General features: G+C 42.8%; 1 protein-coding gene across 3 annotated transcripts in view; it reads left to right on the top strand.

The window, feature by feature from the left end:
• AOAH (acyloxyacyl hydrolase) overlaps nt 1-26982 on the top strand; it is a 160316-nt gene that overhangs the window by 36219 nt on the left and 97115 nt on the right. For all 3 annotated transcript variants that reach the window (XM_059171560.1, XM_059171559.1, XM_059171558.1), the window contains 3 exons: nt 3912-4011; nt 20889-20948; nt 26318-26388. In XM_059171560.1, the coding sequence (XP_059027543.1) occupies nt 3912-4011; nt 20889-20948; nt 26318-26388 (231 nt within the window). The remainder of the gene's footprint in view (nt 1-3911; nt 4012-20888; nt 20949-26317; nt 26389-26982) is intronic.

The raw sequence follows: 26982 nt of genomic DNA, 5'->3' as shown, positions 1-26982 counted from the left end.
GACACCCAAAATACAAAGCAATATCTGTGCCATTCACAAGATAATTACAGCAGTACTCCCTTATCCAGAGGGGGGTACATTCCAAGGACCCCCAGTGGATGCCCGAAACCAGACAGTACTGAACTATATATATTTTTTGCTATACATACATCCTTGTGATAAAGTTTAATTTATAAATTAGGCATAGGAAATAATTAACAAAAATAATAAAATAGAACAATTATAACAATACACTGTAATATAAGTTATGTAAATGTGGTCTCTGTCTCTCTTTCTCTCTGAAAATATTTATTTCACTGTACTCACCCTTGTGATGATGTGAGATGATAAAATGTCTACATGTTGAAGTGAAGAGAGCTGAATGACAAGGCATTGTGATGTAGAGTTAGGCTACTTTTTTTTTCCATTATGTTCAGTTAGCTAGCATATAGTACATCACAAGTTTTTGTTGTAGTGTTCAACAATTCATTAGTTGCATATAACACCCAGTGCTCATCCCAACACAGGCCCTTCCTTAATACCCATCATCCAGGGATGCCTGGGTGGCTCAGTCAGTTAAGCAACTGCCTTCAGCTCAGGTCATGATCCCACGAGAAGGAGCCTGCTTCTCCCTCTGCCTGCCACTCCTCTGTTTATGCTCTCCCTCTGACAAAGAAATAAATAAAACCATTGGAAAAAAAAATATCACCCAGTTACCCCTCCCCCTCCCATCCCTTCCTTTCTGCAATTACATTTGTTTCCTAGAGTCCAGAGTCTCTCATGGTTTGTCTCCTTCTCTGATTTCTTCCCATTCGGTTTTTCCTTCCTTCCCCTGTGGTCCTCCATGCTATTCCTTATGTTCCACATATGAGTGAAACCATATGATAATTTTCTTTCTCTGTTTGACTTATTTCACTCAGCATAATCCCCTCCAGTTCTATCCATGTCAATGCAAATGGTGGTTATTAATCCTTTAATTAATCCTGACAGCTGAATAATATTCCATTGTATATATGTACCTCATCTTTGTTATCCATTAGTCTGTTGAAGGGTATCTCAGTTCCTTCCATAGTTTGGCTATTGTGGACATTGCGCTACAAAATTGGGGTACGTGTGCTATTCTTGACCTTCAGATAATATGTTAGAAGGATAATCATCAGCTTCCAGACCACAGTTGACCACTGGTCACTGAAACTATGGAAAGCAAAATCACAGACAAGAGGAGGACTACTATACAAGATTTAGGGAAATTAATAAATTAATAACATGCTATGGGTGTGGTTTAGAAATGGGATAAAATTATTAAATTGCATGAGGAAGATCTTTCAATGTTGTGAGTATATTTCTGTGACTATATATTAATATTTAAACTTTCTTTGAAAGTGATGTCAAGGTCTAAATTTGAGAGCTTTCATGTGTGGAAGGTCCTGTCCTTACTCCCTGCCATAGGATGTTACTCTCACTGTCTGTTAACCCTGACCTTGCTCCCTTCTTTTGATTTATGGTGATGATCATCCTCATTGAATTCATTCTACTGTGATCCTAATTAAACTTGTTAATTAGCTCTGCCAAATGTGTTAACGCCTCCTTCCCCACCAGCCCTGCTCCCCCACAACATGCCTCACTCCTGTACACCTCTGTACCAGTAAGGGTAGTAAAAGGAAGTAAACTAAAATGTGACTATTTTGGTCTTTTTGCTGCTATAGGAAAACAATATTGGGTGGGAATGGTTATTAAGAATTTGGAGATTTCTGGGGTGCCTGGGTGGCTCAGTGGGTTAAAGCCTCTGCCTTCAGCTCAGGTCATGATCCCAGGATCCTGGGATGAAGCCCCACATCGGGCTCTCCCCTCAGCGGGGAGCCTGCTTCCTCCTCTCTCTCTCTGCCTGCCTCTCTGCCTACTTGAGATCTCTGTCTGTCAAATAAATAAATAAAATCTAAAAAAAATAATAATAATTTGGAGCTCTCCTAAGTATTTCACATTTTATGAGTCACTTGAGCTTTCTGTTCCATGGCTGGTGAAGAGCACACATGCTACTTCTTTGCCACACATTGGCACTTCTTTCCATCTTGTAAATTCTAGTGGTCCTACACTTCTCTGGATTTATGAGGCTCAGCATTTTCTATTCTTGTCTGAAGGACCGTTTCTCACTTTCAGTCTTTTGATGATGAAGCTCTGACTTTAGAGGACTCTGGGAAGAATACCACATACCTAGTTCTCTACTCCTATTCCTCAACGTAGAGACCATCAGCCTCACTCTCTGACTGTGGGGACCCCATTACCAGTCCAGTGATCAAGTTCACTTACTTGAAATTGTGCTCTACTTGCAGAGATAATGAATAGGTCTTAGATATCATATGATTAGTTAGTGGTCCTGGATTACCACAGATGGGATATTGGCTGCAGGTTAAAAAAAAAAAAAAAAAGGTTAAGCAGAGCCCTATTTATCACCCTCGTGAGCCCACTAAATATTATACCCCCATAAAGACAGCAGTCATCAGTTAAATAAATGAACCATTAAGTTGAGAACAGATGTGTGAAAACAGCTACCCTCTTCTGATTTACTGACCCTTAGTAGACATTAGTTTGCTAATAGACTTTATCTGCCATATACAGCTTGCCCCACAAATTAGAAGATGTGGCCTCCTTTTCTACTTTAAGCTACCTTTCCCTCCACCTCTCACGAAGGAGCCCTGGGGCCAAGCAAATGACTCTCTTTTTCCCTCTTAACTCAGTGGCTCAAAAAAATTAAGACACCATCTTGCCAGGCCTCAGACAGAGATGGCATCAGGACTTGGAAGCCACCAGGAACATGGGCATATTCTCCCCAGGTTTCCTCACTGCAGATACTGGATTCTCACCCCTGTACCCCATCCTAGAGATTAGCTTTCCAACTGCTATTCCACATGGGAGAAGGTGACATTACAGTCCCAAGTCACGATGGCTCTTGTTATTCTGGGAACAGCCAGCCCAGAATGAAGTTGAAATCTTTAGTACTAATTCTACATTTCCATAAGAGAGAATCTGACTGATCCTGCTTGTCCAATGTCATCCAATGAGGTCCAATCAACTGGCCAAGAGATAGGGAGTACAAACACAGTTGCCGGGAACCTGCCCCTATAAGGTGAAGGGGACAGTTAAATGATCATTTGAGCTGAGAAGAAAATCTAGACCTGTTTTTCTGAGATTAGTCTCTAGGTATGACCATCCTATATTTATGGATGCTTTTCATTGTTTTGGTTTGGGTTGGGTTGGGCTTGAATCAGTGATTTACTTGGAAAATGATACTCTATTTCTTCCTTCATTTGAAGCAGCACATTGTTCTCATTCTTCTTGGTAAGAAGGGTTTGGGAAGTGTCAGCTAGGAAATGGATATAGAAGGTTTGTTTTAGCCCCTTCAAACTAGTTATAAACCAAAATGTTTGAAGAACTCTTTCCTTGCACTATCCTTGGGTGGGGGGAAGTCAACGCTATTGTATTTTATTCTAAAAGAAATGTATTTATTTTAAAGGGAAAGAAATTTGGATTATGCCTAAAAATAATTTTAGGTGTTTAAGGCTTTATCACACATGATTTTTTGCTATAAGTCCTAGCAAACTTTAAAATATTATTTCCACCAAATTATAACCCCCATTCATTTTTCCTTTCCCAGTTTTATTTGTGGCTTCTCCTGAAAAGAATCACAGTGCCCATGTGAGAGGCTGACCACAGCTCAGTGCTGTCTGTGCCCCCTTTCCACCCCCAGGACCTTCTTCTACATAGAGGAGAGAACAACACGGCAGGAGATGGTTGTGACCTGGCAGCTACATGGGGCTGGACTCAAACACCATGCTAGAATCCATTCTGGGGATTTACCTTCCTTTGAAATAGGCTCTATTTCCTAAAGCCCGAGAGATCTTAAATAGCCTTTGTTTTGTCCCATTTCCCTCCAGGCTTAGCGCAAATATTAATGCTGATGTGGTGTGTCATACCCTGGAGTTTTGTAAGCAGGACCCCGGCCAACCATTGTGTCATCTCTATCCGCTTCCCAAGGTGAGTGGGTTTTCACTCTAAATGTCAGATTATGGTGACATGCAAGCTCTTTGAAAATGTTGTAAAGGGAGGTTCAGCTTTGCAGGCCCAGTGGTTTGGGAACAGAGAGAGGCAAGATGACATTTTCAACTACATCGTGTCAAATAATATTGCCCAGTTTTAACTCAGACCCTTCCCCCTCCCTCCACCATGCTGCCAAAGAATGTCTTTTCTATTTAACTATCATAGACTATAATCTAGAACTGGGCTTGCATTAAGTGGGAAATCTAATCAGCCAAGAAGAGAAGAGGTTAAATTTCTTTCTAACGTTTAAAAATCAAGCAGGTCACTTTTATAGCAAGATAAACTCATCCAGTTTGCTCAGGAATTTCTTGGGGTAAGTCCTAAAAGTCCCACGTCCTGGGAAAACCTGAGCTGTTGGTCACTCTGGTCTGACCTTTACTGTTCTCACCAATAAAATGGGTATAATAAAATGCCTGAAATAACTCCTTCATAGGTTTGCTGTAGGAAGTAAGTGAGCTAAGGCACCCCAAATGCTCAGCACAATCCCTGCTACGTAAAGAAGTCTTAATAAAAGTGGTAGTCAGTATCACTATTATCAGTATCATTATTATTCAGAGATAGCTCTTCAGAACATCCTGTGTGCATTGTATCACGTTGGACAATTTTCAATTGGAATGCAGTAGACAGGACTGCAAATGTTGAGAAAATCCTCAGCTCACATTCTGGGTGAGAGTATAATATTAGATCTAATTAGGCTTCAAAATACTGAATTTTCAGAAGCTTCCTATAAAAATAAAAGAAAATATAAAAGAAAAGAAAATTCTATGCCTCCTATTCCAGAATTGTAGTTTTTCTGTGTATGACACAATAGGTTTCTGTTTCAAATGTAATTTCCTTTTTACTCTCATTGAAATAAATTCAGTTTAAAACTTTGCGGCCTAACCAATGAACATGATGCTGCCGACTGACAGCCTTAAACATCATCAGCCTGTCCCCTAGAGAAGGAAGAAAAAGGTGCAAATACCTACAGTATGAGCACATGTCATGCTTCCTAAGTGACTGACCACGTGCCAATTACATGTCCTCGAAATCTACCTGAGAAGCTTTGGAATCCACTAGTTTCTAGAAGGGATAGGCATTTTTAATTAAAAAAATTTCTTTTTCATATGTTCCAATAGCATGTGAATATGGTGTCATAATAATTCACTATTTGATAATGCACAGAGGAAACGTGTCTGTATAAAGGCAGGTGATAGGGGTTTTTTGTCATTTCCTTAAATAACATCACGTTATATATACATCACACTCACAGTTATAGTCACAAAATGTTCAACTTTAAACTTTCCCATGTAAAATGACATTTCTTTATTTTCTTACCCTGTGCAGTTTATACTCAGAATACCATTTCCTTGTCTGCCCGTCATGACACCCTTTGTAGTTCCTCACTCAGAATGGCTCCAGCCGTCCTAGCTGGCTCGGAGCAGGTGGGAAGATTTCACCCTAGAAATGTTCAGGCCATGCTCCCTGCTCACCTTGACATTCCCCTAGTTGTTGTTCTGGACCTTCACCCACCTCCTCAAATCCCCATCACCAGCCTCCCTCCCTGCAAGTGCCCCAAACAAGACGGGCAGGTGGTGCAAACATGAACAGCTTCCCTCTCTTCCGCCTCCAAGATTTCTTTAACAGCAACAACTGATACTTACTGAGGACTCACTGTCCTATATGATGCTGTGCTTACCCGTCACCTTATTTAGTTCCCCAGATAACTCTAGGATGGAGGCACCATTGTTCATTATGAGCCCTTTTTTAATGTCACAGAAACTGGGGTAAAGGGGTTATGTAACTTGCTGAAGGTCATTCCCTTAGGAAAGAACAGAACTGCGATTCGTATCCCTAGCCTGCTGAGAGCAGTTGGTTAATCTCTTATCCATTGTCAATGTTTCCGAAAATCCTCCCCAGGTTGTCTCTTTGCATCAGTCTGCTGAATTCCCACCACCACAAACAACCAATGTCAAAATCTTGGATGTTTTCTTTTTAATTTTTAAATTAATTGCTATTATATTGATTTTTTTGAGAGTTACTATAACGTGTAATTCTTACCCTACTCTGCCCCCTTAACATTACACTTTGAGCATGTATTTTTTTTTTTTTTTTTTTTTTTTTTTTTTTTTTTTTTTTTTATCTTTATGGTGATTTATTATGGCTGGAAATTTTTCAGTGGTATATTTCAGACCTTCTTTTCATTGCTGTGGCACACCTGCAAAGCAGATGTGAATTAGTGGGTAGAATTACCTACCTACTAAAGATGTAAATAATTTCCAGTCTGTTGTCAGAACAGCCTCCCCCATGACTCACCCAGTCAATACCTACCCCTCAGTATAGCCACTGTTCTAAAGTCTATCACCACAGATTAGTTCATGCATATAAAGTTCTGTTCTTGAATGTCATATAGATGGAATCATACAACATGGTCTTCTCCACGTCTGGCTTCTTTTGCCTGGGAGGGTCATTGTGTTTTGTGTGTGTGACACCACATGAAGGATTCCCACAATCATCCTTTGTGTCACTCCTGCTCTATCTTCCCAGTTAGTCCAACCAAATTCTGCTCTTGCCTGCTTCCCAAAAAATTCTCCACATTAATGCCAGAAAGGCCCTTCTGTAAGGTAAATTTGATCTTGAACTCCACCTCAGTGCCTTGATGTGGAAATCAGTTTCTCCCTCATGCTTCAGATCTCAGCTCATGTGTTGCTTCTTCAGGGAGTGCATCCCTGACTCATCCTATATACCCGTCTTGTTGAAGCTCTTGTAGGTCCCTCCACAGAACCTGCCTTGTTTTAAACGATAGAACTGGGTGATTGTCTGTCCATCTCTCCCACTATGCTGTCACCTCCCGGAGGACTTGGCCTTGGTCGCCACTGTACACCCAATGCCTAGGTTGCCTCACAGATAACAAAGACATATTTGTTGAATGAATAAAGTGCCTCTAGCTTATCCTTTGCATCGCTGATGGAAATTCTGATTTTCCTTATTTCATGGACACATTAGTTTTCCCAGTGCCTGTCTCTGTGCCCGGCTTATCTCTATATTGCCTACCCAGTTAGGTATACATTTTCACTTAGCATTTCAGGATTCTCAAAAAGCCTTCCTGGACTTCCATGGTTCTACTTGTGGCACACCTACAAAGCAGATGTGAATTAGTGGGTAGAATTACCTACATACTAAAATTACCTACCTATCTACCTACCTGCTGCAGCCAAAATAGAGTGATTGGCTCTTCCTTGAGCTCACCTTAATCTTCCCACCTCTGCGCCCTTGTTCTCAATCATTCCTTCCATCAAGGATGCCCTGTCATTACCAGGCCCATCCTTTGAGCTCACGTCTCTGTCACTTTCTCTGCAGGATAATTCCTAATCCTCTCCGCAAAATATTAACTCTGTTCTCCACTAACATCTTAAATACCTTTTGAAGTGTTATTATGTGCGGGTCTTGTTCTAAATGCTTTATGTACATGAATCATTTAATCTTATGAATAGGTACTGTTGTTGTTCACATGTTATAGGTGAGGAAAGTATAGCACAGCGATATTAAAATATTAAGTTTACACAGATTTTCTTATTAAGATGTAAGCTTATCAAGATGACAAGTCTGTGTCTTGCCATCTTTGTTGTCTCCATTGTGCCAGGCACGTGTTTGGTGTCCGGATGATATGCCAGCACTGCCCTTGACATGTGCGATCTCATGTAACAGTGCTCCCAGGGGGCGGGGGTTATTTTACGTGAGAAGAAATTGAGACAAGGAGAAGTTAAGAGATTACAAAGCTAGTAAGTGGCAATGAGAGGATTCAGCCCCAGGTCTTTTAAAGTTCAGCCCAAGTTCTACCCCACTGTGCTCTAGGCCACTTGCTAGTACCGGGGTTATGGTTACTTCTATAATTGAACCACCGATCCTGGGTCAGTAATTCCTCACAAATGGGACTCTACACCCTCAGTGTCCTGCTTTGCTTGTGTTTCCGATTCTGGTGAAATACAAATAACATGACACGAGCCATTGCCCCTGTGAAATGCATGCTGCAGGGTGGAGAGAAGAAGCGGGTCCTTCTGCTCCAGGACTCTGGTGGGCAGCACCCAGAAGTGCAGAGCAATGGGGTCTGACCGCAGTAGGAACAGAAGTAAAAGTGGAAGCACATTTAGGGACCTGAAGAAACTGCCTAGTCATCATCTACGGCGCAGTTGACATTCCAAGCCCACTTTTTGCCCATCTTTTAGCTGCAGGTCATATCCTTACCTGTTGTGTGCTCAGAATGACAGAGCGTCATCCATGATTAACTGAAGCAAGAAACAGTTTACAGTGTTCAGTCGGCACCCGCTGGGGAAGGAGGACGAGACAGAATAGGAAAGGAACAGAAAGAAGAAAATTGCAGACTGCGTTGTAAAGACCACCCAGGTGGTTTTTTGTTACTGACTTTGAGGGTATTGTTTATACCCCACTCCGATCTCATTTGCACCCAAAACTAGGCAGCACCTGCTGCATGAATGCATGTGCACGTGCACTCTTGCAGATGTGCACGCATGTGCCCGAGCAGCACTCTGACCCTGAAAATTGAATGTGGTTCTTCCACGTGTACTATGTCTTTATTAGATCAGTGCTAGAGAGCACCCATCGGGCCAGGAGTGGAGCCTCCCTGGCTTTATGCGGCTCCCTCTGGGCACACCCTGTAACTTGGAACAGATGCCCTTCCTAACCACCCCCGAGCTGCAGGGACATGCTACATTCACAGACATCTCAAAGGCATAGTCAAGACCTACTTGACACCACTTTGATCCACATTAAAAGAGAATTATATTCAGAGCATGTGCTCTACTGCAGATAGATTCTCCTCATTTCCCTGGGGCCTCCAACCCATTTAAAGGGCTGAGAGGCAGAGGGAGGGGGGAGTGGAGAATGAATTTGCTCTAAGAGCCTATTCTACCAGTTGTGCTTATTCAGTGTAAACATCACAGGTAGGAGAAGGGGCCTTAAGCAAAGGAAAAAGGTAGCCAGATGTGAGTTCTATATAGGAAAGGAAACATAGACATATTTATCACTGGATGAGGCAGAGAGCAAGGGAGGCAGGAAATGGAGACAAGGGGCAGATTGGAAGGGCTTCCAGTGCTAAACTAAAGAGTCATTCAAATTCTGGAGTGAAAATTCAGCATGTTTTGGTATTTATTTCACGTAACAAATTTTAAGTACTTGAAATCTGTAAAACAAACTATTTAATACATTTCAAATACAAAAGTTCATAAAAGAGAAGTAAAATGCAAATATACTGAAATATACATTAAATGTATTCTAATATAAAAATAAAAATTGGGGCGCATGGGTGGCTCAGTGGGTTAAAGCCTCTATCTTCAGCTCAGGTCATGATCTCAGGGTCCTGGGATCAAACCCCATATCGGGCTCTCTGCTCAGTGGGGAATCTGCCTCCCCTTCTCTCTCTGCTTGCCTCTCTGCCTACTTGTGATTTTTATCTGTCAAATAAATAAATACAATCTTTAAAAAAATAAAAATAAAAATTACTTCAAAGAAGCACTACATAAAATAAAGTATAATGGGGGTTAAATATGAAATGAAATGACGATCTTCTTTTAAGTCATCTTAGTCTAGCATTGAGGTCATCCTTGAGCTATGAAGAACTTCCCAGTTATTTCTCATTTGTCTTCATCTTCTTATCTCATCTTACATAAATGGTGATTCTAATGCAGGTACCATATTAATACCAATTTTGAAAAGTATTTCAGAAAAATAGTAAACTGCTGTGAGGGGACCCGTTGCCTGAGGAAAGCAATCCAGAATTTGAAATGGCTTTTCCTGAGTGAGTCTGATTGCTACAGGAACCCGAAGCTCTCCAAGGCTGAGTGTGTGGGAGTGTATGCATACACAGGGAACTCGTGCTTTCTTGGGACCCAAATTACCACAAAGCTGACATAAAAAGGCTTGGGAAGGAATAAGTTTGTACTCTTTTTATGAGAAAATGTCACGCAACAAATTCTTGCTGTTCAGCTGAGAGATAAATAAGCTGATCTCAGGAACTTACTTTCGTTTTTTAAACAGTAAGTGTGAAAAAAAATATCTAGCATCTCTTCAAATATCTCAGGTAGTAAAGTTCAGGAAAAATTACAAGTGGACAGGAAATTGAACATTTTCTAAAATGCATGAATCACTACATTTTGTTCTGGACCGTCAGTTGGGCCCTTCTGTTCCGAAGGATGAGCTGAGCTCTGTGCACAATGCTTTCAGATGTGCGAGCTAATCTTCCCCCAAGGTCCAATATGGTGTGTGTGTGTGTATGGGGGTACATTTCTCTACTCCATCTCTGTTTAATAAGACCCGAGTCTCTAAAGTCCACCTTTGTCCTCCCAACATTGTAATGATGACTTGTCTTTTTTATGAGAAAATAAAAATGAATTCAGGGCTCTCCATTAAACAGAATCTGTATTCAAACATGGAAGAAAAAAATTACTTCCTCTGTCATCATCACTACACTGGAGCCTCCGTGGTTACTGTCATGGACAATTCTAGCAAAATAGTAGCTCCAACCTAAACTAAATAGAAGCCTCTCTTCCTCTTTGGTCATCTGGTCAACCCCTCCAGCTCGTATTTGCTCTTCCCCTTTTTCCACCCTAACTCTGTACAGTATGTGACTTTTCTCCCATATCCAAGCTTAGGGGCAAACAAATCATTACATAATACCCATTTTTGTGATCATCAGAGTTTCAGGTTAAGGAAATTTCCTTCTTGAATGATGGCTGATCTTCAGTTGTGACTTGACAAACTATTAAAAAATCAGGTGTTACTTGTGATGGGAACATACATTCCAAGAAGAATAACCTACAATTTTGGACCATTTTTTTGTGTACTACCTCAATACTCTGGAAGAGTTAATAAAGTTTCCCATTTTATAAATCCATGTTTGTCCCTAGAAGGTAACCATATCTTTATTAACCGGGACCAGAAATGGCACTAGGGTCAGAAGTGTCTTGGGTGAAATTGATAGGCTTTTAAGGCAGAGACAGTCATTCTTTTATTCCCACAATAGACCTTTTCTAGGCTCCTTTTGTGTGACAGGCACACATTAGGGATGAATGATAAAAGGCGATGGCAAACACAATTTGAGTTGTTATACCTGTACCAAAAGCTGGCCTATGTACTTGTCATACAGCATTTAAAGTCCTTCCACACAACTGCAAGCTTATTCTGTTATCCTAATTTTACAGGTGGGAAATCAAAATCCAAATTAAGTTGCTGGTTGTGTAGTTATTTGACAATGTTTGTAAAGTTCCTATTTAAACATCTCGGGAACTGTTGAACAATGAGATAAATGACAGGGCGATATAGCCTTCTAGATGTGCAAAGTCAGCTGAAAAGGAAACAGAGTATACTGCCTAAAAATAAACCCAGGTGCATTGGAGACTCTTGTTTTTGATAAAAGCAGCATTTCAAATCAGTGGTACAACACTGGCTTATTCAATAAATGGATGGAACTAAAGACTAGCCATTTGGAAATAAAATTTAAGCTAAACGTTTATCTATTTCTTACAGCCAGATAAATCCCAAATAAGTTAAAGTTTGAATCATTAAAAATGAAACCTTAAAAGAAGAAAAATCCGAGCAACTTTAATTGTGATTTGTGATACAGAAGTCATAAAGGGAGATATGAATACATCTGACTGATTAAAAAAAAAAAAAACCTGCTGTACACAAAGTCAAAAAAACAGTAAATGGGGAGAATATTTTTGTAATATGCCACACAATGAATTATTTTTCCACAATTCAAAGAGCTTTTATAAAATCAAAAAGAAAGGAAAAATGAGCAAAGGTCACAAACAATTAGTTCACAGAGAAAGAAGATCAAAGGACCAAAAATTTAAGGGGGATACCAATCTTCTTCTCATAACAAAAAGAGTGAAAATTAAATGAGAGGCCAACTATCTCTTATGTATTTTGCCTTTGCAAAACTCTTTGAAGGTCATTAGACAAGAAATTATTGAAGAAACAGAAAGGTTTTAAATATCAGAGACTACTACATTAAATTGCTCCCTGAAGACTTGAAGGCTTAAAACGCTAACAGAACTGAGGAAAACATTAAGCCCCATACTCAGATATACAGACTACTGTTCAGTCTTTTCTCTGGGTATTTTGAGGTATCTTGACAGAGATACCATCCTCTATTTTGGTGTAAGCCCATATTTGGAATCTTAGAGAATTTATCTACTTAGACTTGTTTAAAGACAAATTTGGAGGTGATTAAACTCATATGATCTTTAAAAGCTTCAAAATACAGCAGTAATAATGCAAATTTAAGTTACCCTTTCTGCTAAGTAGAAGAAATCAAATGATTCCAAGAAATGTACTTATATGGCATTCAAGATTTAAAAATGTTTCTTGCCTACTTTAGAAAAGTTTAAAAAAATAACTGTTTTTTTCTTGATAATATGCTCTTTTCTTTCCTTAGCTCAAGAAAAGCTAATGACTCTAGTGAATTTGAACAGTTCAAAAGATACTTCAAATTCTGACTTTTTTTAATTTTTTTTATTTTTTAAGATTTTATTTATTATTTGACAGACAGAGACACAGCGAGAGAGGGAACACAAGCAGGGGGAGTGAGAGTGGGAGAAGCAGGCTTCCCGCTGAGCAGGGAGCCTGATGCAGGCCTCCATCCAAGGACCCTGGGATCATGACCTGAACTGAAGGCAGCCACTTAATGACTGAGCCACCCAGGCATCCCCAAATTCTGACTTTAAAAAAAAAAAAATTCTTTATTTATTTGACACAGACACAGCAAGAAAGGGAACACTAGCGGGGGAGTGGGAGAGGGAGAAACAGGCTCCCCACTGCAAGGAGCCTGATATAGGACTCGATCCCAGGACCCTGGAATCATGACCTGAGCTAAGGCAGACGCTTAATCATCTGAGCCAGCCAGGCTTCCCTAAAGTTTTAATCAATGGTCTCCCAATATCCACTCTTGGCCCTTTTCTTCACCTAAATAGTCAGCCACATCGGAACTCAGTTCTGAAGTCATTTCCTCAAAGAAGCTTTTCCTGGTGCCCAGACTTCCTTGCCTTTCATCAGACCCCTTCCTTCCAGAACGTATTACAATTATAATTAACAATTGCACAATAAGCTAAATAATTATACAATTATTATTTAACATCTGCTCCTTCTGTTAAGGTATAAATTCCATGGCAACAGATAACCCAGCTGTTGTATCCCCCAGGCACATGCTGTTATGTGTGATTTCCCCAGAGCCCAGCACAATTCACTGCACTTATTAATCTCTCAATAAATACTTGTTGAATGAGCAGTGGACCCAAAGAGGTCCACATCTTATCCCCAGAACCTGTGAATGTTACCTTATATGGAAAAGGGACTTTGCGGGGCATTTGTGGATGGGGAAACTCTCCTGGATCATCTGGATGAGCCCCATGTAATCCAAAGGGGTCCTTATAAGAGAGAGGCAAGAGGATCCGAATGTGAGAAGAAGATACGGCAACAGAGATGGACTGAGGAGGCCATCAGCCAAGGGGTGTATACAGCCATGAAACACCAAAGAGGCAAGAAATGGATATTCCCCCGGGACTACAACTGTTAGCCCAGCTGAAACCTGGTTTTAGCCTCCTAAGACTCATTTTAGACTTCTGACCTCCTCTGGAACTGTGACATAACAAATTGGTGTTGTTTGAAGCCACTATGTGATAATCTGTTACAGCCACAATAGGAAACTAACACAGGTTAATTGTGAAACATTGGACAAGACTGATCTAGCAACCTGAATGCAAACGGAATAATAATAGATCATAACAACAGTGACAACAAATAGAATATTATGTTGCAAAACAGTTGGTCTAAACAACCCAATGACCAAACCACATTTACCATCTAACTAACCCACTTATTTGCCAGAAACTGTGTGTTTAAAAAGTAGGACAATAACCTGTAATAAGAACAGCCCATAGAGTCTAGCACTGGAGAACTTCTGTGCACGCAGACTCTAGGGAAGAAACGGTCAAAATATAGCTGAAGAATGTTGGTTGTGAAGCCTTGGAGAATTCCAGCGCTGGCTCTTGGACTTCTCGTCTCTAAAGCAGGATTAAGAACTGTTAATCCCCACCCCCACGCCACTGCTGTCAGTATAAGGTGAAGAGCTACAGCATATACAATGCCTGGTACAGACCTGGAAGCATCGAAGAACGCTGTATGTATGCAGTGATGGTGGGAAACTCGATGGATGACAATGTCAGAAGAGCGGAATGTGAGTAGTGCTGTATAAAACAATGCTTTTTTTAAAAGATGCTGTCTGGGGAGTAGAATAAGGATAGTATGATTAAATATATTAATGATACTAATAGCTCTACAATGCAGAAGTAGCCCCGGAGAAGGAAAGAAGAAAATGTAGCTAACGGTAAAATACCTATGAAGAAGAGCTATTCAGTGATAAAAAGGGAATACATTTGAAGATAATGGCTTTTTTCTTTCGTATTTCTGTCCTTCCTTTCCTCCCTCCCCCCCTCGCTTCCTTCATGTTCCTGGAAGAAGAAGGTGGCATGAACTGACTTCATTTTTTCCACACAGCTAAGAGTCATAAATGCCCTTTAGAGCTGGGCCTCGTTGGAACATGGAAATCATGGAAATCAAACTGGGCTTTGGTAGACTTCATCCTACATATTGGAAAATCACCACTGTAGGATACAGTGGAAAAGAGATACAATAACAGATGAGCAGAGCCCACCCAAAGGCCAGACATGCCAGGATTTCATAAAATCTTACAAGTAGAGGCGCTTCCCACCTCTGTCTTTCTACTTAATAGAAATCACCTCAAAGGGCTTTTCCTCCCTTCCCTTGGCTCTTCTAGTCTGCCTTACATTAGAGGTGTCCTGTGCTTACTGCCTCTGGTGGTCAAGTCTTTGGAGATAGCGTCTCTCAAATCTTGCTCCGTTTTTGGATCAACTTACACCATTAAGTGTGGGGGTGTGGGAAAAAAACCTGTCCTAATAAACTTCTAGAGAAGATCCAAGTAGATCAGTGAAATCCCCCCACCCTCAAACCCTCTCGTGTACGTGCCTGCTCTTTAACAATAAAAATCTTGTGTCTAAAATCATTTCACTTCCCAAGGGGCTTTCTCCTTTGTGGGTACCTGTCACTGTTGTCAGGACTGTGAAGTGAACAAAAGGCACTTTCTATAATTTTTAAATCTACCTGCTGCTATAATTGATAGTAGAGAACGCAATTGCTAAAAATTGTTCACCGTAGAAACTCGTGCCTAAAAATACTATTTCTCTTTACTTCCTTCACTCCTGAGTGTACCAGGATTTAATTATTTAACATCACAAAACCTGAGAAGGCCCAATTAATGAATGTGTCTTGTCCAATTCACCAATACTCCTAAAATGTCAGGAGAAATGATCCCGAGTTCTGGAGCATTCCCCGTTCACTGTGTTCTTTACGTGTTTCCCCATCATAGACAATACGGTACACTACGCTTTGGCTGAAAGATTTGAATATTTGGAAATGCTTTCCTAACTAGTGCGTCTTAACACAAAGTGGCTGAAAGCCTTAAATATGCTAATGTGTGTTAGGGCTCTCTCAGAGGAGCATTTAGTTCGCGAATTTCCCCAGCTTCTTCAACTTAAAACAACAACAGTTTTCTTTTCTAGCACACCTATTAACAACTCCCAGAGCAGGGTTAAAAGCACAGGTTTTGTGCCCAGGGGGTATGAACTGAATCTGGACTGTGCCCCTCACTGGCTCTGTGACTTTGGATTTTAGTCACTCTTAAGACTCAGTCTACCTCATCTGTAAAATAGGAATAATGGTACTTATTACTTAACACTTGCTACATTGTATTCTAATTACATTTTATTGCCAATCGTCTCTCCCAGGTTATAAAACCCTTGATGAGAAAGATTATGTCTCATTCACTGTTACAGCCCTGATACATAATTTGCCACACAGCATAATCAGTAAGCGTTTGTGGAATGAATGAGTAGAGTGAATGACAGCCCAACAAAATGACTGACTGAATGACTTTCTTTCTCTCTCATGATCAGTCCTACGCTGGCTACAATGTTTGTACTTGCATTTCCACACACAGGTGCATGGATTGTTGGCTTACAGAGTCACATCTCTCTCCTCCACCGTGTGAGCCTTTGCCTGAAAGCACCCCCCACACACATGAATTCCCCTTGCATTCCCTTAAGCCCTGGTGGAAACTTGGGAGTCATATTTTCTCACTTGGTTAAAATTTCAGGCTTACTTTGCTCTCGGGAAACAATGTGGTCATGGTGGAAAAGGTGTTGGAGTCTAGGGACTTGAGTACTGTCTGCTCAGTTTGCTGAGTGGCCCTGCTTACATTATGTAACCTCACCACTTTCCACTCAGGGTGGTTTTGAAGATCATTGAAATACGGCATCCATTTTTGTAGGCTGATGTTGTAATTACAGTAATTTTTTCAGCTATGCATTAGTGACATAACGACTCAAAACCATCGGTTGCTGTTACACTAATGTTGTGCTTACCACATGCAAGGCACTGTGCCAAGGGCTTTCTTGTTCTTTACACACACACACACACACACACACACACACACAGAGTATTATCCCCATTTTGCGTGGAGGACAGTGAGTCTCAGAGTGCTTAAGTAACTTGCCCAAGGTCCCACAATTAGTGAATGGCAAAGCTAGGATTCAAACCCACAAGCACTCTGGAGTCCAAACTCACTTTAAATAGAAGATGATGATGGAGACTGTGACCTGGTGATCAGTACAGCATTTAAATATCTTCCATGGAAGATCGGGAGTCACCGAACCTCTCCTCTTGTCCAAAGACTTTGGGCTGGCTCTGGTCTGCATGAACACTTCAGTCATTCTAGGCAGATGTCTTCCGTGAACAACCATGGCTATGTGTTTCTCTGTGCTCTGATGATCAAGCAAAAGGTTGACCTCTCCCCATCTTGTAGCCTGCTGGCACACGGTGCCATATCGTCCTTGGAATTTTCCAAATTCTTGAGTAAAGAAATGCACTCTATGTATCCATGGTTCTTGGGACTCTAAAGCTCCCACTCTGAGAGCTTATTTCTTTGTAAACCTGTGTGGGGCCCTCCTTGGCAAGCCACTCGTGAGAATGTTAAAGAGACCCTGAAGAGGATTTGAGCCTGGAATAGGAGCCACTCTAACTAGAGGCAGAAAGTAATGAGAAATTGGAAAGGATCGACCATAGAATGTTGCAGGATCAAATGAACACTCCAGAACCAAGCTCCTCATTGTTGATGGAGAATCTGTTTATGCCTCAGATCATTGCTCTGAGTCAGAAACCCCAGTATGCCTTCCAACCAGAAAGGGGTCATATCCAGCTCACCATCTAGCCCCGAATGTTCTCTGCAGCCTCTGATTACAGTTGCCCCCTCCATTCTGAAGTCTTAATTTTTTGGAGGATGCAAGAGCGGTCCTCATACTTCAGAAGCGGCGCTGTAAGCACCAGATTGCCAACAGTGAAAGGTTACCGATGAGAGAGAGTAATTATCTTCATTTGCCCATGGCTAACAATTTGCCCATTTGCCTGTCATCACAACAAGCAAAAAAAAATTAGCTTTTCCAAGTATCTTTCTATTAAGTTTTTTAAAAAGATTTTCTTTATTTGAGACAGAGAGATACAGAGAGCATGAGCAGTTGGAGAGGCAACAGGAGAGGGAGGAGCAGGCTCCCCGCTGAGCAAGGAGCCCCATTTGGGGCTCGATCCCATGTCTGGGAGATCATGACCTGAGCCGAAGGCAGATGCTTAACTGACTGAGCCATCCAGTTGCCCCTCCAAGTATCTTTGAATCCTTACATCCATTTTCTTCTGGGGACAGAAGATCAGGCCTGGTATCTATATTCTCTTTTTTATGTTGACATTTGTGCACTTGAACTATGGGAGCAAGTGACACTCTAGTCAAGCCAGGTCCTGATGATCCTGCCCTAGGCCTTCCAGGGAGGTCGACAGAAGCATCATCACACATGGCACTATGGGGGTCAGAAGGTATTTGGTGCAGCCCTTGTCACTGGGCTTTTGGTTTGTTTGTTTTGCTTGCTGGTCTTTATCCCTCACTACACATCGGTCCCCTCAGAGAACGGAGCCGGATGAAAAACAAATTAGTCCCCTTAAGGGGACCCAAGTGGCCTGTCCTACAAGGACCCTGCTGAGGCCTCTTTCTGCCCCTCTCGCTTCTGCTTGCTGTGCTCCTTCCTCATCTGTCTCCTCCACTACCCAGAAACCCTGGGAGGGCAGGAATGTCTCTTCGCACCAGATCTCCAGTGTTCTCACTGCATCCATATGCCGTGATCATGTTTTTGTTTCTTCAGGAAGGAACAGGGCAATATATATTGAGTTCTTTTTAAAAAGCATGCATTGCTGAATTTGTGCTCATTATCGAAAATTTAGAAAATGCAAGAAAGAACCAAAAAGGAAAAAAGGTGTCACCTGCAATTATTATGGCATATTTCTCTGCAGGATTTATTTTCTCTGTGTGTAAAATCTGGGGCCTCTTTTCCTTGATTAACATAATATCCTACAGGTTTTCTCTTGCTTTTTATTTACATATCAGTTGAGCATCTAGTATGTAGCATGGACAGTTTTAGGCCCTTCGGGTGCTTGAGCTGAGCTTTAGAATGAAAGGGGTATTTCCAAGCAGAGAAACAGGGGGCACGTAATTAAGGTGGAGGGACATCAACATCACATTATGGTATTACAGAGAATGAGTTTTAGGTTAATGAGAGCAGCCAAAAAGGGCACTGTGACAGAAATTTGCACCCAGATCCAGTTTCTTATATTGACCTTACCCAAGAGGCTTACTTACCAGAGAGCTTCCAGGATTTGTGAGAATTTCCAGAAGAATCCAAAATTGCATTCACGTATCTAGGATTTTAAAGGGAGGGTTATAATGAATTGTTTTGGGGCTGTTGTCAGCCAATCAGACTGGACACTGGGTGTAGTGTTGGAGCTCAGTCTACAGGTGCCCGTGAGGTTGTACCATGACCTTGGCCCCTTTGTGGATGGATCATAAGGAAGTCTGGAAGTTCTAGGGAGAGGCTGTATGGCCAGATCGATGATGGGGACCCTCAGGGGCTCAGGGACGTGGGTGTTCATCAACTGGCACATTCGTGGTTCATTATTTTATGAAACATACACTGTACAGGGGCGTCCTGGTGACCAGACTGACCTGGAGAGCAGCTTCTTTTCTCAAGTTGCTAACATGCACTCTTAGATGCCAGTGGGCCTGCTGCCTCTGACACAAGAGGCTTAGTTTGTCCTCCTTTGAATTTGAGCTGGAGGAGTGTGATGTGGGGCAGAAGCCAGGGAGAGGGTTTCAGAGCCAGCCTGTGGAGGGCAAGCTAGCTCTTATGGCTAGCTTTGCTCTCCTCCTTCCTAAAGCACCTGCTGGAAAGTTGGCTCCAACCCAAGCTCACACCGAGCGGTCACTCCTCCACCCACATTCGCTCTGCATGGCTGAGGTCTTTGGAATAGCATGGTGCTCCATAATGGAGGGAGGCATCTCCCCAGGGGTGAAGAATATACAAAGGAGTCAAGCAGGGACACAAGTCCTGAACGTCCATTAGCAGCAAGGGCCCCATGTCCCAGGAGGCCTCTCCTGCTGTCAGCCAGCTCCAGAATCCCATTCCAGTGCCCATTCTTTCTGCTAAAATGCAGGGCAATGTTCTCAGTTTCCTGGAGTGAGAACTATGCCACTCTCCCATAATCCCAGCTTTCCTACTGATGTGCGTGAGGGGACATCCGGAGCTGAAACAGAAATTTTCCAACCAACCCATCAATTACTGAGCTGGGGATTATTGGGGCAGGCCTTGGCCTAGGGGTTTACATGCATGATGTCCTGTCATCCTCCCGGCACTCCTAGGAGGTAGACATCACCCTCATACTACAGATGACAAAAATAGGGCTTTTTTACATGTTAAGGAAGTAAATCTGTAGATACTGAAGGGCTCAGAGTTTAACTTGCTCAAGGGCACACAGCTCATACTCAGTAGACCTGGGATTTGAACCCCGGTGTGCAAACCATCGCCCAGGCTCTCCTAGGTTTTACAGAGAGCAGCACAAGGAAGAATGTAGTTAAGTCCAGATGGGGGGAGGACAAAAGGTTTGGGAAGCAGTGCTGGGAGCAAATTCTCCCACCCTCTTCCCTAAGGGTTACTTTTCTCCCAAACTGCCCACAAGTATACAAATATGGGATTATGTAGCAATAGTCATTTGTTGTAATCACCTACATGTTTACACATGGAATGTGAACTAAAAAGATAAACCTGGTTGCTGTAGACATGACTGAAAAAATAGGGGTGAGGAACCAGAAGAGTTTGTGCATGGGAGATGGGGTGTTACCTTGTGTGGGAGCAGTCACCACTCAGGTGAGCTGTTGGCAGCCTTCTGCCATGGGGCTTCCAGACATAAGGAGGAGGTATCTAGAGGCCTCCACATAGTAGAGCAGGTAGAAAGGTGAAAGTTTAGACTGGGTCTCTGCCAGACCTGGCTCTGCGATCTTCACCCAGCTTCTTAGCTTTCCTGCATCTCAATTTCCTCATCTATAAAAAGGTCGTATCTCTCAGAGCTGTTGTGAAAATTAAATAAGATCCTGTTTGCAAAGTACTTAGCCTGGCATCTGGCACAGAGTAAATCCTTTAATAAAGAGTTATTAGCATGAAATCGCCTTCTTGCGAATTTTTTTTTCCACAGTTTTATGGAATCATTTCTTTACTGCAAAGTTATGGACTTTAAAAGCCCTAACTTCAGAGAAGACATACAAAGAAGAGATGAAGCGCAAGCTGTAATGTTGTCTAACTTTGTTCTTATAGGAGCCATGGAAATTTACATTAGAGAAGGCGAGACAGATTGTGAAGAAATCCCCCATTCTGGTAAGCAGCGGATGAGAAGAACAGCAGCGTTGTGCTGGGTGCCTTCATCTTCCCCTTCCCCTGCTCTCACACCCCTGAGACCATGGGCTACTCCAGATCCATGCCCACAACACACCGTCGTAGGAAAGTGAGCGCCCCCCCCCCCCTTTTTCTCCTCCCTCTCTCCCAGCAGCAGTGTTTCTCAAACTGGGCAGTACTGACATTTGGGGCTAGTTACTCCCTGGTTGCGAGCATTGTCCTGTCCACTGTAGGGTGTATAGCCACATCCCTGTCTTCTAACCACTAAAGGCCTGCGGCCACATCGCCCTTCCCCAGTCGTGACAACTGTGAGTGGCTCCTGATGTTGCCAAACATCCTCTGGTATGTGCAGTTGAGGACTGCTACTCGCCAGCAGACCATTTTAGAGGAGGCTCTAGCTTTCTAGCTTTCTAGCTTTCTGACCCTCCACTTTATTTATTTATTTATTTATTTATTTGACAGACAGAGAGGCAGGCAGAGAGAGAAGGAAGTAGGGTCCCCACTGAGCAGAAAGCCCAATGTGTGGGGCTCGATCCCAAGACCCTGGGATCGCGACCTGAGCTGAAGGCAGAGGCTTTAACCCACTGTGCCACCTGGGCGCCCCTGACCCTCCACTTTCTAAATATGTGACTTCAAGGTGAGCCTCAGTTTCCCTATCAGCAAGATAGAAACAGTGGTCGTGCTCCTTTGTCAAAGCATGGCTGTGAGGACTAAGAGAACGATGTGTGTCAAGTGTTGGTCTCATGCCTGGAAATTCTCTAGCACTCAATCAATACCATGTTTAGTTCAAATTGATTATTAGGGAGTCAAGTATTTGACTTAGGCCCTGAATGCAAATGAGCCCCAACTGGATAGGAAGCAGAAAAGTAAACCTTCAAAGAACCAAGTCTCCCTCCATGCTAAAGATCCCGGCAATAAGGAAGCATTCCTCAGAGATGAGAGGGCAAGGCCTTTGTCCTCAGCCTCTCCCTCATCACCCTGCTCTCGTCATTCCCCCGATGCAGTACATTTAAGGCAATCTTGATTTGGCAGCACAGAAAAAAAGGAGGAGGAAAAGCCCTCGTGGCTCAGTTTGCCAGACTTAGCAAATAAAAATAGAGGAGACCAGTTAAATTTGAATTTCAGATAAACAATGAATAAATTTTTAGTGTAAGTATGTTCAGTGCCATATTTTATCTGGCAGCCCCACTCTTGGGGGGCATATGGGTTTTGATGTACAGAGCTGGGATGCAGGGAATGGCATTATTCAGGCATTTCTATGCAATCAGTTAATCAATCACAATGTTGTCAACCATTATTTAATTCAGTGAGTAATTAAAGACCAACAGTAGTGGGTTAGCTAATCAGCTGAAGCCATAGAAAGGAAATTGGAAACATCATAGGCAACCCTTGACCACCTTCAGAGCTCTAAACAAAACTGGAGAACAATACGATCCTTCTTTCCTTCTTCTCCACACGCATCTAAAAACTTCTTCTAGGAGCATTGTTAACTCCACCAGCGCAAACTGCCTTGGCATTGGCTCAGAAGCTAATTAAGATTTTATGATTTTTCATTTCTGTCATCAGAATTGCAAGCATAATTCATAGGGCCAGATTCCAATAATTTCCAGTGAGAAGCCAAAAACAAAAAAACAAACTACCAAACACTAATACAAAACCCCTCAAAAACCTCCTCCAATTAATGTACTCTCTAGATCAAAGCTATCAAGGAAAAAATAATCATAAAATGCCAATAAGTGTCTCTTGAGTTACTGCTCAGATGATAGCAGCTACAATTAGTTACGTTGTGATGGCTCGTCTAACAGCAGACCTGGCTGGGATGTAGGAGGACACATACAGTGGGTTCCATATCATTTCAGCACAGCCTATCAGGCTGGGGAAAAGTGAAGTATTGTGGAAGGGAATGTTCCAGAAAATATCTGCATCTCAGTGAGGCCCTGAGAGGCTCCTCATGGATCTAGCAGAAAACTGAGCATCTAAGTTTTAGAGTACCTGAGTTGTGGAATCAATTTGTTGAATTCTCACAAAAACTCATAGAAAATAGTATATTTTTGTTATCAACCCTGTTTTATAGATGAGAGAACTAAGGATCAGGTATGTTAAGTAATACACTCATTCCCCATAGCTAGTAAGGGAGAAACCCATCATTTAAATCCAGATCTAGCTACTGCCAAGTTCCTACCTTCTCCACTATGCCAATAGCTCTCAACCTCCTCAGCACTAACTTTCAAGAAGCACCATTCACATCACAGGCTATGTAGGTTAAAATTATGCAGTGCATGACCTGTGCAACTGTACCTGACATTACTCATCAAAAACCTACCTACTTAATAGAATCATCTTCCCTGGTGCAATTAAAACCAGGTAAAATAATATGTAGCAAGTGTTGAAAAGCACTTCACCATGGAGAAATCCAACTTCATTTTGGCTGTGTATAGAAGAGTAGTTGTTCTCTCCCCTTTGACCTTCTGTTTACCCCAGTCACCACATTTTTTTCCTTTATTCAACCCCTGTGTATTGTTCTGTTTTCATTTAACATCCTGGTGCATGGGAAAGCTCAGGATACAAGCAGAAACTGGTTCGAATAGATTGCTAAATGAAGATGCTGCGTGGCTCCTGTGCCCAGGGACAGCCCAGACTGAGACTTTCATTTAAATGGGATTACATGCCGCCAGGTGCAATATTTTAAAACCATTGCTGAATCAATAACAGCTCTCATTTTCCCTTTGTCTAGCAAAGTTCAGATTGAAAGGAAGGGGCTGGCAAACTGCAAGGGAGGAACTCTGCAACATTACTCTGTGCCTGTCTCATTTCTCTTTGCAAGGAAAGGAAAAGAGGCTAGTCCTTCCCATGCCATGTGATGAAAAGACCGGATACTTAAAACCTCTGTCTGAACAGGAGGAGTTCAGGGTGGGGGGACCAGGTGGTCCCTGGGCAAGCTTCATCATCTATTATACACACCCTAGACCCCATTTCTGCACAATGAATGTCAGAGACAGCCGCAGCCTTCCGTTGAATTCTGACAGTGAACAGCTGTGCAGATATAACATTTAATTCTTTTGTACCTCTTGTGCAGTAATGATAAGGCTGTCCATGTAAATTTTTCTGATGTATTGGTTACATCAGTGTTAAAATCTACCTGGTCGTTAGGTTAATTAGACTGAGGCCTTCAGGTTCAGGTAAATATTCAAAGACAGAGCTCAGACATTCAAATGCCACCTGCCTTGGAGCTCTGAGTCTCAGAATGTGTCTGTATTTCCAAACTGCCACCCTTGTTGCCGTATAATTTCATGCTGGTGTTTGCTTTACGGTGTGTCCGCAATGCTCATCCCTCTCACTTACCAGGTCTCTGGACTCAACCTTCTGAACACCCCTCCTTTGCCTGACATCCCCCTCCTCCCGCCTTACAGCAGTGGTTCCCAGTCAGCAGCAGCTTGATCCTCCCCACCTCTCCCCCGAGGACATTTGGCAATGTCTGGTGACATTTTGGGGCTGCTGGCGTCTGAATGGCTAGGGGCCAGATACACTGCTAAACATCCCACGAGGCACAGCGCAGCCCCACAACAAAGACTTATTCAGCCCCAAAATAGCATTAATGCTGAGATTAGCAACCCCAGGATCGGGTCTCTCTGCCCCAGCTCACCTCCTCCGGGCCACCCTCTCACCCCCAGGATACCTTCCTGAAATACGAATGGGATCCCTCGGCTAACCCTTCAGTAATCATTCCATGGGGGAAAGCACACAGTGCGACATCTTGGACTGGTCATGCTGCCTCCTTGCCTCCGGGGTTCACCACGTCCTTGTGCTCTGCTATCCCACAGCCAGGGTGAGACATTCGGCAGTCCCCTGATACTACACCTCACACTTCCACGGCCCCTCACAGGGCACTCCCTCTCCAAAGCCCCAGGCTTCCCCCGCTTCAGCAATCACCTCAGTAACCTGGGACCTTGATAAAACACAGACTGATTCAACAGGTCTGCTGTGGGGCCCAAAACTCTGCATTTCCGAAAGTTCCCAGGCACACTTTCTGGGTTTGTGATCACACTTTCATCAGTGGTTCTCAAACTTTAGCAACCATCAGAATGACCTGGAGACTTAGAAAACACTGATTTCTGGGACCCACCCCAGGCTTTCCAAGTCAGTAGATCAGGGAGGGGTGCACAAATTGTACCTATAGCAAGTCTGGACCACACTTGGGGTCACAAAGCCTAGAATATCTGTCCCTTCCTGCCAGCATCTTTCCTACAGGACTTCTCGCTCATCTCCTGCCTCCTCCACTGGGTTTCTAGACAGCTGTGTTAATGCCGGGACCACTGCAGACATCCCAAAGCACGCCAAGAGCTGAGATGCTCACCCCTACACTTCCCTAAGCAGTAAGCTTGATGAGGACAAGGACAGCCTCTTCTGTCTCTGTATCTTACACATGGATGGGACACCAATAAGGATTGCTCCCCTCATTCTAGAAAGCTGAGCAAACCTCACGAAGTTTTGCTCAACTTTGATTCATAGCACGAAAATGAGTTTGCTTTGTTCTCCTCTGTCAGGGTCAATGTTTCACCGACGCTACTGATCCAACTCATGGCCGTCTGAAGGACTCTTCTGGCTGGTGAAAATCACTCCTCTCTCCCTGCTCACTGATAAATGCTAGTTTCTAACTTTTTCAACCCTGTTATCTTTTACTTTCATCTGAGGAACATATCATGGAAACCATGATCATTGTAAACGTATCTCTTAGTCAAAAGCTGGGACTTTCCATCCGTCACACAGCCAGAGTCTTATGGAAACTGCTTTCTGAAATCCCGTGCTCACGACGCTTCAGGAGCTTCATCCGTCCACCTCACCTGCCCCCACGGCACCCCCCAGGAAAGGGGACTTCCTCCTTCCTTCTTCCCAAGCCCTGGCATGTCTCTCCAACTAGTCTTGTCTTTCTCTCATAATAGGCTGGGATTATTCTATTGGAACACGTTCTTTTTTCAAACCCTTTCTCAAAGCCCTTGGGTAGAAGGAGGGAGAAGAATGCTGTTTGCACAAGTGGAACAGATCATGGTGGGCCAGACCTTTTGGGGAAGAAATGGAGCATAGGTGAAGGTGGGGGTCGCAGGCAGCAGGAGGAAGGGGGAGCTGAAGGCTGAGACCCCAGCAAGAACAAAGGCATGGAGACAGAGTGAGGGCAGAGTGTGCAGACAGAAACAAGAGGTCAGTTCAGTTAAACGAGATGGCCCAGGTTCTAAAGGAAAGAGGCTCCCGAAATCCAGACTATGGAGCCAGCAGGGGGAAAAGGAGCTTTATAAGTTGCAGGGCTATTCTGTGAACTAAGCAACTCTTTTTGTTATTTTTGTTCTCTTCTCCAGAAACATTCCAGAAGTAGTTCTGATATTTGTTCGCTCCCATTTTTGGCCAAGATCTGTCAGAGGATTAAATCGTACGTATACTATTCCTACCTCCCTGAATACTGGCATGAGATGGCACCGTTGGTTGTCCCTGTTTTCCAATGACTAAAATAATTGTCAGAAGCAAAAGGCACCTTCCTGAAGGTGTGCATTGGTCGTGTCTCATACCATGACTTGTACAGAAACTAAAAGACAAATGAGGTCTGCACAAATCATTTTGGAAATCCACTGCATAACAGTATCTTTGAACCAAAAATCTGACCTATCCCCTGGGCTGGCAGGCAGGCTGCTGGTGAAACTTCTGGGCAACTTGGTGCACATCCGTGCCGCACACGGGGACAGCCCCTCCTTGCTGTGTAAGACACAGACAAGGTCAAGGTTGGCGCCTCGTCATGAAAGGAACTCTGAGCATCTTTAGTCCAAGGCACTCACAAGGCTGGAAAGGGACTAATTTATTTCACAGAACCCAACCCATTACCTAAAAGCTCTGGCTCAGAAATGCATATACAGTGTTGCCAATGCAGAGACACTGTCTCAATTCCCAGGACCTTCTGTCTCTATTTAAATCCCATACCCCAGCTCTCATCTGAGCCTGGGGTTATGCTGGGTGTCATCATAATCACTGT

This window comes from Mustela lutreola, chromosome 4 (genome assembly GCF_030435805.1).
Source record: "Mustela lutreola isolate mMusLut2 chromosome 4, mMusLut2.pri, whole genome shotgun sequence".
NCBI classification, from domain to species: Eukaryota; Metazoa; Chordata; class Mammalia; order Carnivora; family Mustelidae; genus Mustela; species Mustela lutreola.
Note: the sequence above shows the minus strand (reverse complement) of the source record. Positions and strands in the feature narration are given on the sequence as shown.